This window comes from Bos mutus, chromosome 2 (genome assembly GCF_027580195.1).
Source record: "Bos mutus isolate GX-2022 chromosome 2, NWIPB_WYAK_1.1, whole genome shotgun sequence".
Classification (NCBI taxonomy): domain Eukaryota; kingdom Metazoa; phylum Chordata; class Mammalia; order Artiodactyla; family Bovidae; genus Bos; species Bos mutus.
Window position 1 is genome coordinate 45,499,573 of NC_091618.1, and position 14,132 is coordinate 45,513,704.

At 38.9% G+C, this 14,132-nt stretch overlaps 1 protein-coding gene across 1 annotated transcript in view; it reads right to left on the minus strand.

Annotated features, from left to right (window-relative positions):
- The window catches only part of CDK15 (cyclin dependent kinase 15), a 95,594-nt gene that overhangs the window by 79,465 nt on the left and 1,997 nt on the right, over positions 1 to 14,132 (minus strand). Inside the window, exon 4 of the mRNA XM_005904249.2 lies at positions 6,108 to 6,187. Within this exon, the coding sequence (XP_005904311.1) occupies positions 6,108 to 6,187 (80 nt within the window). The remainder of the gene's footprint in view (positions 1 to 6,107; positions 6,188 to 14,132) is intronic.

A 14,132-nucleotide genomic window follows, 5' to 3' on the forward strand; every position in this document is an offset into this window, starting at 1 on the left:
ATTGTATAAGAGACAGGGATCAAGACCATCCCCATGGAAAAGAAATGCAAAAGAGCAAAATGGCTGTCTGGGGAGGCCTTACAAATAACTATGAAAGGAAGAGAAGCAGAAAGCAAAGGAGAAAAGGAAAGATATAAGCATCTGAATGCAGAGTTCCAAAGAATAGCAAGAAGAGATAAGAAAGCCTTCCTCAGCAATCAATGCAAAGAAATAGAGGAAAACAACAGAATGGGAAAGACTAGAGATCTCTTCAAGAAAATTAGAGATACCAAGGGAACATTTCATGCAGAGATGGGCTCAATAAATGACAGAAATGGTATGGACCTAACAGAAGCAGAAGATATTAAGAAGAGGTGGCAAGAATACACAGAAGAACTGTACAAAAAAGATATTCATGACTCAGATAACCACAATGGTATGATCACTCACCTAGAGCCAGACATCCTGGAATGTGAAATCAAGTGGGCCTTAGAAAGCATCACTACGAACAAAGCTAGTGGAGGTGATGGAATTCCAATTGAGCTATTTCAAATCCTGGAAGATGATGCTGTGAAAGTGCTGCACTCAATATGCCAGCAAATTTGGAAAACTCAGCAGTGGCCACAGGACTGGAAAAGGTCAGTTTTCATTCCAATCCAAAAAAAAGGCAATGCCAAAGAATGCTCAAACTACCACACAATTGCACTCATCTCACATGCTAGTAAAGTAATGCTCAAAATTCTCCAAGCCAGGATTCAGCAAGATGTGAACCGTAAACTTCCAGATATTCAAGCTGGTTTTAGAAAAGGCAGAGGAATCAGAGATCAAACTTCCAACATCTGCTGGATCTGGAAAAAGCAAGAGAGTTCCAGAAAAACATCTATTTCTGCTTTATTGACTATGCCAAAGCCTTTGACTGTGTGGATCACAATAAACTGTGGAAAATTCTGAAAGAGATGGGAATACCAGACCACCTGACCTGCCTCTTGAGAAATGTGTATGCAGGTCAGGAAGCAACAGTTAGAACTGGACATGGAACAACAGACTGGTTCCAAATAGGAAAAGGAGTTCGTCAAGACTGTATATTGTCACCCTGCTTATTTAACTTACATGTAGAGTACATCATGAGAAATGCTGGGCTGGAAGAAGCACAAGCTGGAATCAAGATTGCTGGGAGAAATATCAATAACCTCAGATATGCAGATGACACCACCCTTATGGCAGAAAGTGAAGAGGAACTAAAAAGCTTCTTGATGAAGGTGAAAGAGGAGAGTGAAAATGTTGGCTTAAAGTTCAACATTCAGAAAATGAAGATCATGGCATCTGATCCCATCACTTCATGGGAAATAGATGGGGAAACAGTGGAAACAGTGTCAGACTTTATCTTTTTGGGCTCCAAAATCACTGCAGATGTTGATTGCAGCCATGAAATTAAAAGATGCTTACTCCTTGGAAGGAAAGTTATGACCAACCTAGGTGGCATATTCAAAAGCAGAGACACTACTTTGCCAACAAAGGTCCATCTAGTCAAGGCTATGGTTTTTCCAGTAGTCATGTATGGATGTGAGAGTTGGACTGTGAAGAAAGCTGAGCACCGAAGAATTGATGTTTTGAACTGTGGTGTTGGAGAAGACTCTTCAGAGTCCCTTGGACTGCAAGGAGATCCAACCAGTCCATCCTAAAGGAGATCAGTCCTGGGTGTTCTTTGGAAGGAATGATGCTAAAGCTGAAACTCCAGTACTTTGGCCACCTCATGTGAAGAGTTGACTCATTGGAAAAGATTCTGATGCTGGGAGGGATTGGGGGCAGGAGGAGAAGGGGACGACAGAGGATGAGATGGCTGGATGGCATCACCAACTCGATGGACTTGAGTTTGAGTGAACTCTGGGAGTTGGTGATTGACAGGGAGGCCGGGCGAGCTGCAATTCATGGGGTCTCAAAGAGTCAGACACGACTGAGTGACTGAACTAACTGAACTGGTGGCTCAGATGGTAAAAAAAATCTGCCTGCAATTAGGGAGACCTGGGTTTGATCCCTGGGTTGGAAAGATCCCCTGGCGGAGGGCATGTCAACCCACTCCAGTATTCTTGCCTGGAGAATCCCCATGGACTATAGCCTTCCAGGCTCCTCTGTCCATGGGGTTGGAAAGAATTAGTCATGACTAAGCAACTAAGCATCACTGACTCAATGGACATGAGTTTGAGCAAGCTTCGGGAGATGGTGAAGGACAGGGAGGCCTGGCATGCTGCAGTCCGTGGGGTCACAAAGAGTCGGACACGACTGAGTGAGCAAAAACAAGACTTCACTGTATCACCTTGTAGAGGTGCCTTTGTCTGTTTTTGGCTTTTTTTTATATATGGACTGAAAATAATTACTCCGTAATGTTTTCTACTAGAGAATGATATTAAAAGATTCTCAGCTGAAACCATTTTCTAACTTAAAGATTTGGAATTATAGTGCTATAGAGCATATGAAAGAATCAGAATTGATAAATATACAATATTGTATATTTTCTTTAAAATGTTTCTCTTGCATTTACTTAATGTTTATACAACATGCTTCATAAAATAGATTTCTATTTTGATTTTTTAGTTTTACTTTTGCAAAAGGAAAAAATCCTTGAGTTAAGGATTTCTAACTTTACTGTAATAAAGTAGAAAGGCTTTAGAATAGAATAGAATGGATTTGAATATGTAATGCCTCTGATTACTAGCTCTGTGACCTCTGACCAGTTATCTAACCTCTCTTAAGTTCAAACTCCTTCATCACTACGACAAAAAACACACTTTACCAACTAGAGTTGACGTAAAGGTTCAAAAAAGAGATTGAAGTTGGGGGAAGATTATATTATGTGCCCAGTCCTCAAAAAAGATTATTTCTATGAATGCTTCCTAATGAATCCCGCTAAGGGGCTGAAAGTCCTGGAAGTGCTTTTTAAACAGTTTCTATTTTTATAGACAGATATTTAAAATAATGTACATTATTAAGACATTGATACATAGGTTAATAAAACTAGGGAACATGTTCTTATATAAAAACATCATATTAGCCTATTCCAATGAAAGTGCTATCTCCTAGTTGCAAAAACAAATGTTTAAAATATAGAGCCCATTGGGAAAGATTCTGTAAGTTTCAATGAAGGTGGTTAATCTTTTTAACTAGCAAAGGAATAAGGATGGGCAATATGCCTATTGTGTCCACTGTTGTGTATATAGCAGTCGGCAAAATACCTAGCCATAGTAGGTGGCCAGGTGTTTGTGTATGAAGTCAAAATCCATACACTCTCCCATATGGATTTTGACTCAGATTTTGCTTGACTCACAGCTCTGTACAGGAATCATAATAATATCTACCTCCAAAGGACTGGAAGAGGTTAACACATGAAAAATATTTGGCACATGTATTAAGGTATATTGCCCTTAGTACTGTGCATACTTTTGCTAATTTCATTATATTACATGTTACAATCAAATAATATTCCAAATGACCAGATTAATAAATTGCCACATGCTTTCTACCTATACATATAGAGACTGCACATGGAGTAAAATCCTACTCAATGAATCTTTGGCTGATACACCATTAGAGCAGCCAAACTGTTCAGGAAAAGTAATTCCTACTTCAAGGCTTTTTAGAGAAGTCTGCATTGCTCATTTAGTTTTTCTGCACGTGGCTTTCGGTTGCCTTTTTAGCTAGTGACCCTGGATTTTAACTAACAAACTCCAGCTGTTCTTCTTTTGCCTTCCAGCCCTTCTCATTTAACCTCCTGTCTCCCTGGCCTCACATCCTTAAAGTTCTTACAGGAAAAATGGGACAGTGCCAAAGTTTTCAAATGAGGCCTTCTGTCTTCTTGAAAAGAGAGGGCTCCTCTATCAAGGGCTCCCAGCATTTACATTGGTGAAAAAAGAAACATGCGTTGTTGGAAACTGGATGCCTAACAACCTCCAGTGTGTCAAAAAAAATCCTTTTGTGGTTTTTCGTATTAAACAAGCAAAGCATTCAGTAAGGTAAGTCCATAAAACAAACCAAGAAAGTCCACAGTTGAATACTAAATGTAATTGCAAACACCTGTGATGGAGAGGCACTTTCTCAGTAAATAAGAAATAAAAGAAACATTTAGCATACAGAACAATGCAGATCCAGCATTTCTGAACCATGCTGAGAACCATCTGTTAGCAAAACTGGCAAAGTTTTTGCTGTTTAAAGTCAAATGTCAACCTGAAAAAAAACTTGGCTGCGGAGAAAATCTGAGCAAGGCAGGCCTGTAGCAACAGGCAAGCGCACCTCGCAAAGGAAACGCTGTGAGAAGAGGGCGAACCTGGGCCTAGAGACCCAGGCCTGATGCTGGCCGCCTGAGGATGCCTACTATGCTCAGAAATGCTCCTTAGCCTGTCCACACATCTCTTTCTAAATCTGATCATCCTTTCATGGGGACCACTAATATGTCCATCAGTAAATACAGAGTCCATTATATTAAACACTTAAAAACACGCTTTCCTCCAGAATGCACCTGATCCTACCAGGTTGAAGCCCCGGCTAATCAGACAGCCATTTGGTCCTTCTACTGAAATTCAGAATGACATATTTCCCAGGGGCTCTGGAAGTCTTTTGAAAATGGCATCAAATTCAGTTATAAACTCATTTTCTGAATTGCTTTTCCCAAGCCTGTTTGCATGACCCATCCTCCAAGCTCACTTCAAAATCTATTGACTCAATTAGCCATACTGAGACTGATTGGTTCTCATCTCAGTTTACAAGGTCCTTTTTACCTTCATCATAACACTGCTTACAACCTGAACCATCTGCTCTGTTACAACTGAAAAGATATATAGCAAAGATCAGATCTTTCTTCTCATCTTTCACAACACCCTGCAGTATGCTTTGTGTACAGTATGTGCTTCATTAAAAAAGGGAAGATGAAGTTGTTAAAAGGGGACAAGCAAGACCAGAGAGGAGCCATTTCTCTGGGTTTTTGATGAAAAAGATACTAATTCTATTATCATTTTATTTCAAATGGCTCATGTAAGAAGGCTAATAAGTTGCATTTTAATGATTTATTTTCACTGTACTGGCTTCTTGATTTTTAAATTATAAATTTTTAGTTATCTTGATAGTGAACGAGACATCACTAAAAGAAAGGAGCAAAAAGGTTATGATATTTGCCAACATGTTGAACTCTGAAGATGAACCCTGTGATTAGTGTTTTATATGCATATTGTCACTTAACCCTCATAATAACTCAAAGAAATAGGTATTGGAGATCAAACCAGTCAATCAACCCTGAATATTCATTGGAAGGATTGATGCTGAAGCTGAAGCTCCAATACTTTGGCCACTGATGGGAAGAGTCAACTCATTGGAAAAGACCCTGATGCTGGGAAAGATTGAGGGCAGGAGGAGAAGGGGACAACAGAGGATGAGATGGTTGGATGCCATCACTGAGTCAATGGAGAGAAGTTTGAGCAAACTCCAGGAGATGGTGAAGGACAGGGAAGCCTGGCGTGCTGCAGTCCCCGGGATCACAAAGAGTCAGACACGACTGAGAGACTGAACAACAAATCGTCTTTCTGCAATAGACGTCTTAAATAGGAAAAGTAATCTACCCATGGTCACAGCACTAGTAATCTGTAGACCTCTAAGATTCAAGCCCAAGTCCTACCGACACCAGACTTCTCATCTACTTGCTCTACCACCTGAGGTTCAGAGAAAATATAGGCATAACACTAAAAATACATGTTTTTCCAGAGAGTTTTTCAAATACTATCTAAAGAACTTATTTTCAGGTAAGCTGCTTACTGAGGATTTGTAAGTACATTAATTTTCTCCTTTGTATGGATATTTCTAGGGTTTTATAGATATGGCCTTAGCACACAGCATGGGACCAAGCTCACAGACAATATTTAGTAAATACTCACTGAGTTCATAGTTTGGGTCAATTAATATAATAGTTTTGAATTCTAATTTCTTCAAGAGTAAGTAATAAAATGATTTGGAAAACTGGTGTGAAGAATAAAATTGCAATTACAACATTACTTCTATAAAAGCTAGATGCTGAATGGATAGATTCAATGTGTTTTTATCGAATCAAAAACTTAAAACATCTCTTGGGTCCACTCTACTGTTCTTACCTTCCCGGATGGCTGTAAATGGGACTCCTTCCTCTGCATTCATACTGATGACTTTTAAAGCCACTAGTTGTCCATTTATCCTGGAAGAGTCGGGGGAAAGGGCATACATTTGTCGACATGCCTCATAGTAGCAATTTATACTAGAGATGGCTTAACAAAAGTAACTTTGCTTCAAATTTTATTCCAGCATATAAAATGTACAATTTTCTCAAAATAAAAAGTTTTAAAAGTCACATGTATATATCAAACCATTGCTTTCTCTTTACCAAAGTGATATATATTCATTACAGAAAAGATGGAGAATTCAGGAAAGCACAGAAGACAAACCCAACAAAGCCATCCTCATATTCCGATGTATATTGTTCCTTTTATTTACCACTGAGCCATCCTTATTTTTCATCTGAACTATTGTAATGAACTCCTACAGAGTTTCTGCTTGTATGTTTGTACCCCCACTATCTTCTCCCAACGGTAGTCCAGGGAATCTTTTTAAAGTGAAAGTCAAAACAAGTCACTTTTGTGCTCAAAACCCAACATTGTCTCCACATCTCATCCTGAATAAAAGTCAAATTCTTACAATCGGATCCTGCTGCTGTTGCTGCTGAGTCACTTCAGTCGTGTCTGACTCTCTGTGACCCCAGAGACCGCAGCCCACCAGGCTCCCCTGTCCCTGGGATTCTCCAGGCAAGAACACCGGAGTGGGTTGCCATTTCCTTCTCCAATGCATGAAAGTGAAAAGTCAAAGTGAAGTCGCTCAGTCGTGTCTGACCCTCAGCGACCCCATGGACTGCAGCCTACCAGGCTCCTCTGTCCATGGGATTCTCCAGGCAAGAGTACTGGAGTGGGGTGCCAACCTGCCCAGTCCCACCATTCTCTCTCTCTCCATCGCCTCCTACTCTCCAGTTATTCATTGTTCTGTTTACTGATGTGAGCTAAATGCCAGAAAACAGAGACGATTTTAATGCAAGTGTAACTATACTGTTTTTTTTTTAATACAGTAGGTTTTATATCATATTATTAGTTTTTTCTCCATTTGACTTCTAATCATTCTTGTATTATGTGATATTTAATAATAACATTTATCAGATAAATATGTTACAATGTGTTTTGCCAGATCCAAATATTTTAATATTGTCTCTAACTTTTGACTGTTATAAAAATACCCTGACAATCATATTTGTTTGTATTTGCACATAAGTCTTTTCACATAGCCTCTGTTATTTTTTCAGGGTTGAGATAGAATTGCTAAATCAGAGTATGTAGCACACAAGTTTTTATTGTTTTGCACACATGTTCCCAAATTGTGTCACAGAGTGGTCGCACCACTAACTGGTCATGAGGCTGGCCATTCTAGCACCCACTGACTGACACCAGACAGATTCCTTGCTTTTCATTGTTATTGCTTCAATATTTCATTTTTTAGAACAGTTTTAGATTTACAGAAAAGTTGAGAAGATAGTACAAAAGGTTCCCATATACCTCACATCCATTTTCTTCTGTTGTTATCATACTTATATTAGTATCATACATTTGTTGAATTAATGAGGCAATATTGATACATAATTATTAACTAAAGTCCATAGTTTATTAGGAATTCTTTAGGGTTTTTTGCAGTAAAATTGTATTGCTTCTTGTGGGTTGCACTGTAAATTGGTAAAATTTGGGAGAGTATAACTAACTCAGTTGGTAAAGAATCTACCTGCAATACAGGAGACCCTGGGTCGGGAAGATCCACTGGAGAAGGGATAGGCTACCCACTCCAGTATTATTGGGCTTCCTTTGGGGCTCAGCTGGTTAAAAATCCGTCTGCAATATGGGACACCCGAGTTTGATCCCTGGGTTGGTTGGGAAGGTCCCCTGGAGAATGGAAAGGCTACCCACTCCAGTATTCTGGCCTGGAGAATTCCATGGACTGTATAGTCCATGGGGTCACAAAGAGTCAGACATGACTGAATGACTTCCACTTTGCAACATGATCATGGGATTCCCTCATAGCTCAGTATTGCAACGTATGCCTGCAATACAGGAGACCTGGATTCAATTCCTGGGTGGAAAGGATCTCCTGGAGAAAGAAATAGCAACCCACTCCAGTATTCTTGCCTGAAGAATCCTATGGACAGAGGAGCCTGGCAGGCTACAGTCCATGGGCTTGCAAGAGTCAAACACAACTTAACAACTAAACCACCACCATAACATGATCATACATATGAAAAGCCTTGAGATTATCATACTCGGGATTTTTCCCAATAATGTTAATTAACAAAGATTTTAATAATTCCAAGTAATGAAAGACATTGTTTGTTGTGTTAGTTACAATAGAAAAAAAAAGAAATAACTGAAACGTTCAACATTAGAGAAACAGCTAAAAAATCTGTGGTACATCAGTATAGTAGAATATTTTGCATTCATAACAAAAGTTAAGTCCAGAGGCATATAGAAAGAAACATGAGGCGCCCTGGTGGCTCAGTGGTAGAGAGTCTGCCTGCCAATACAGGGGGAGATACAGGTTTGATTCCTGGGTCTGGGAAGATCCCACGTGCCACAGAGCAGCTAAGCCCATGCACCACAACTATTGAGCCTATGCTCTAGCACCTAGGAACCACAACTGCTGAGCCCACACCTTGCAACTGCTGAAACCCGCATGCCCTAGAGCTCGTGCTCTGCAACAGGAGAGGCCACTGCAGCTAGAGAATAGCCCTTGCTCACCGCAGCTTGAGAAAAGCCCACGCAGCAACAAAGACTCAGTATGGTCTTTTAAAAAATTAAATTAATTAAATTTTAAAAAGCCACAAAGTTTATGATAATACGAAAAATAGAGTACATAACAGCAAGCACACCATATTTGTAACTAAACAATCTATGTGCAAGTGAAAGACAAAATGCACGTGTGCATATTGCTATGCCGAAGTGATGGAATGATTACACAGTAAATGATTTTTAAGTTTAAAAAATTCATCTGCTGTTGCATATTTCCTTTTAAAATAGCATTACAACTTTCCAATTTCATTTCAAAATGCTTTCTCACAGAAACTATTCTTTCTAGATATGTATAAATGTATGAAAATCAATTTACCTCTTAGTCATTTCAAAAATTGAGATATATAGCATTGTATACTCATATACAATGTATATACATATAACCCTGTAAATTTAAGGTATGCAACAGGTTGACTTGATACATTTCGGTACTGAAATATGATTTACCAGGATTTCTTTAGTTTTTACCTGATGTCCTTTTTCTATTCTATGATATCATCTAGGACAAACATTGCATTTAGTTGTTATGTCTCTTTAGGCACCTCTTGGCTGTGACACTTTCCCAGACTTTCCTTGTTTTTGATGACACTGACAATTTAGAGGAGTACTGGTCAAGTATTTTGTAGCATACCTCTTTATTAGAATTTTTCTGATGTTTTTCTTATGATTAGACCATGGTCATGGGTTTTGGTTTTGTCACATTGTGTTGGGGTACATGCTGTCATCATAATACATGACTTTTGATGTGGCCTTAATCACTTGGCTCAGGTAATATCTATCAGGTTTCTTCACTGTAAATTCATTCTCGCCCTAATCCCTTTCCATACTGTATTTTGGGGGAATGTCACTCTCAGTAGCCCACACTTAAAGAGTAGAAAGTTATGCTCTGCCAGCTTGAAGGTAGAATAGTGACTTAAATTGTCTGGAAATGGCCTCTTCTCTCCCATTTATTAATCAACCAAACTACTTATTCATAGCACTTTGGACTCACAGGTACTCATTTTATACTTTGGCTTACAACCCAATACTATTTTATTTTGTTGCTCAATTTCCACATTTGTTCCTTGGGAGCCTTTCCTTGGCTTCTGGGTCCCTTTGACATACTTCCACAAATGTGGGGCTTGTTTATCAGGTGCATGCCTTTATCTTCAGTTTTGGTCTTTTAGAAGATGAAAAGGATGATTCCATTTTAATTTCTATTCCTTCAACTACTTGTGGAACTGAATTTTTATAAGCTTATTGGCCTTTTATGTTTTTTTGTAGTTTCCCTATTTGTCCATTTTGGGGGGAGGTATTTTGCATATACCTCTTACCAATTTCTTTTGTTTGCCTTATCATTTCTTTGAAATTTTAAACTTTCAATTTCTTATGACATTCAGTATTTTCCAAAATGCTTTACTCAGAGAATAGGTCTGTGAAATATTCCCCACCCCCTATGCTAAAAGTTTTCTGGTCAAATATGAAAGCGAAAATGAAGTCACTCAGTCATGTCTGACTCTTTGCAACCCCATGAACTGTAGCCCTCCAGGCTCCTCCATCCAGGGGATTCTCCAGGCAAGAATATTGGAGTGGGTTTCCACTTCCTCCTCCAGGGGATCTTCCTGACCTAGGGATTGAACTCAGGTCTCCTGCATTGCAGGCAGACTCTTTACTATTTGAACCACCAGGGAAGTCAAATATGTTTAGAAAATGCTTTTACTTTAAAATTTTTCTTAATCTTTTTTAGACAGTCATGCTATACATCAACATTTTAAAGATGCTGAGAGCACCTATGATGAAGGATCACATTATATTTTGATCTAGGGTTACCTGTGTCAATTTGACCATGGTAACTGTTTCAGTGAACCTCTATTGAAGTAGCTCAGAATTGAGGGGTCCTCAGGCAATGGCAACCCACTCCAGTACTCTTGCCTAGAAAATCCCACGGATGGAGGAGCCTGGTAGGCTGCAGTCCATGGGGTCGCTACAAGTCGGACACGACTGAGCGACTTCACTTTCACTTTTCACTTTCACACAAGGGAGAAGGCAATGGCAACCCACTCCAGTGTTCTTGCCTGGAGAATCCCAGGGATGGCAGAGCCTGGTGGGCTGCCGTCTATGGAGTCGCACAGAGTCGGACACAACCAAAGCAACTTAGCAGCAGCAGCAGCAGCAGCAGCAGAATGTACTTGGATAGATGGGCCACCATGAACATGTCCAATCTTCCCTAATAGGTTCTGACTTCAGTGTTATGTACAGACAGACCTTTCCAGTCCAAAAGTTATATAGACTTCCCTTGTTTATTCTTCTAGTTCTTGTATGTTTTCTTTTTCAACTCCTTTCAGTTCAGTTCAGTTCAGTCGCTCAGTCATGTCCGACTCTTTGTGACCCCATGGACTGCAGCATGCCAGGCTTTCCTGTCCATCACCAACTCCTGGAGCTAGCTCAAACTCTTGTCCATTGAGTTGGTGATGCCATCCAACCATCTCATCCTCTGTCGTCCCCTTCTCCTGCCTTCAATCTTTCCCAGCATCAGGGTCTTTTTCAGTGGGTCAGTTCTTCATATCAGGTGGCCAAAGCATTGGAGTTTCAGCTTCAGCATCAGTCCTTCCAGTGAATATTCGGGACTGACTTCCTTTAGGATGGACTGGTTGGATCTCCTTGCAGTCCAAGGGGCTCTCAAGGATCTTCTCCAAAACCACAGTTTAAAAGCATCAGTTCTTTGGCACTCAGCTTTCTTTATAGTTCAACTCTCACATCCCTACATGACTACTGGAAAAACCATAGCTTTGACTAGACAGGCCTTTGTTGGCAAAGTAATGTCTCTGCTTTTTAATATGCTGTCTAGGTTGGTCATAGCTTTTCTTCCAAGGAGCAAGTGTCTTTTAAATTTCATGGCTGCAGTCACCATCTGCAGTGATTTTGGAGTCCAAAAAAATAAAATCTGTCACTGTTTCCACTGTTTCTCCATCTACTTGCCATGAAGTGATGGGACCAGATGCCATGATCTTAATTTTCTACACGTTGAGTTTTAAGCCAAGTTTTTCACTCTCCTCTTTCATTTTCATCAAGTGGCTCTTTAGTTCCTCTTCGCTTTCTGCCATAAGGGTGGTGTCATCTGCATATCTGAGGTTATTGATACTTCTCCCGACAATCATGAGAACCCCATGAACAGTGATTGTATATTAGATCTTACTAATATTTGGATTTGTGACTCTTTGGGGCTTTACAAATCATATTTATTTGATCTGTCTTTTCTTGTACTCATGCTACACTATTTTAATTATTGTAGCGTTTGAACATATTTAGAATGCATTAAAATTCTAAATTATAGAATCATTAACATCTTTGTATTACTAGATTTTTTAATCTAAATGTCCTTACAGAGTCCCTGGAATGATCTACAAGATCCTACACAATGGCCCTACTGTATCTGCAACTCCTCCTACCTTCAAGTCCTTCCACCCACTGCCTCCAATGCCAGGCATGCTCCTGCCTCAGGGGTTTGCTGCTTGCTGTTCCCTTTGCCTGAGGTCCTCTTCCACTACACACCCACGCAGTTCATGCCTCACCTTTGTCAGAATCTCTGTTCAAGTGTTCCCTTCTCAGTAAGCCTGCATCTCATCACTCTGTTTAAAATAGTAATTCACCACCCCATGCCGGCACTCCCGATTCCTCTTCCCTGTTTTATTCTTCCCCAACATTTTCATTCTTTGACAAACTTGGTCAAAGAGTTTGTTTATTGCCTCTCTCATCATCACTAGAACATACACTCCGTACTTATCACTTTTTTTCTTCAATGAATCCTTATTGGCTAAAAATAGTGCCTGGCGCATAGTAAGTAGGGCTTCCCTGGTAGCTCAGTGGTAAAGAATCCACCCCACCAATGCAGGAGATGCTGGTTTGATCTGTGGGTCAGGAAGATTCTCTGGAGAAGGAAATGGCAACCCACTTCAGTATTCTTGCCTGGGTAATCCCATGGACAGAGGAGCCTGACAGGCTACGGTCTATGAGGTTGCAAAAGAAATGGACACAACTTACTAATTTAGTTGTAAGTTGGTTGAGTTGGTAAGTTGTGACTAACCAACAGCAGTAACATAGTAAGTGCTTAATAAATACGAGTAGAATGAATGCCTTTCTGGCTTTTGCAAATCTTTTATATCCTTTAGTAAATCTTATATATAAATCCTGCCCATTTTTTAATGCTAATGACTTTTTATTGTTGCTACTTTAAGAATAATTTCCCCTACAATATTTTCCATTAAATGCTTATTGCTAATACATAAGGCAATTGTTAACAAGTACATTTTGATTTTATAACTGATGACCTAGTTGTTCTATCTCACTATTTCAAGTTTCTTAGATGATTCTCTTGGGGTTTTTTTAAGTAGACAATTCTATAATCCATAAAAATTATATTCAGTCTTTTTTCCTTGTTGCCTGAGCTAGAATGCTTCTGATGATCTTTAACAATAGAAAATAATGGGCAGTCTTGCCCTACTCTAACTTAATGGTGATGTCACTAGTATTGAGCAAAGAAAAAGTATAGAAGTTGTTGATCTGAAATTACTCTACATCATGATGGGTAATTATCATTCTATTCCTATTTTGTTCAGAGTTTAAAAACTAGTAATTGATGTTGAATTTATAAAATGCTTTCTTGACATCTATCTTTATGGTATGTTTTAACTTGTTTTAAATTATGAATGTAACACTTTTATGGTAAGAAATACAGTGAAAAGTTTGAGTGATCTTCCTCCATTCCAGTTTCAACCACTAAAAGTAGCTATTTTCAATAGTCCCTTTTAGATTTTTCCAGATTCCTCTAAGCACATACAAATTTATACATGAACAGTGCTTTTTTTTCCTAAATGAGATCATATATTGTTCTGTAACTTGCTTTTCTTCATACATGTCTATCTTATACTCTAGATGTTTGCATACTATTTCACTATATAGTAATAATTTAGCCAGTCCTCCATTAATGGATATTGGTAACCAGGCTTTCACTCTTTCTATTATAAGTCTTGCTGCAATTAATATACTGTTATATACATCTCTGTGAACTTGGACAGAGTATATATTTCTAGTGTATTTTTTCATTCTGTTACTAGGATGAATATTTTGAAGGAAATTTTTTATATTCTTAGTTCCTAAGATAGTTTATGGAAGTGAGTTAAATCCTGTTTCTACATAAAATATTTAAAATGGTATCTCTTCCAAACTCGCCTTTAACAAGTAAAAACAATACCACAAGTATTAAGATACATAATAAATACTTAGTTTTGT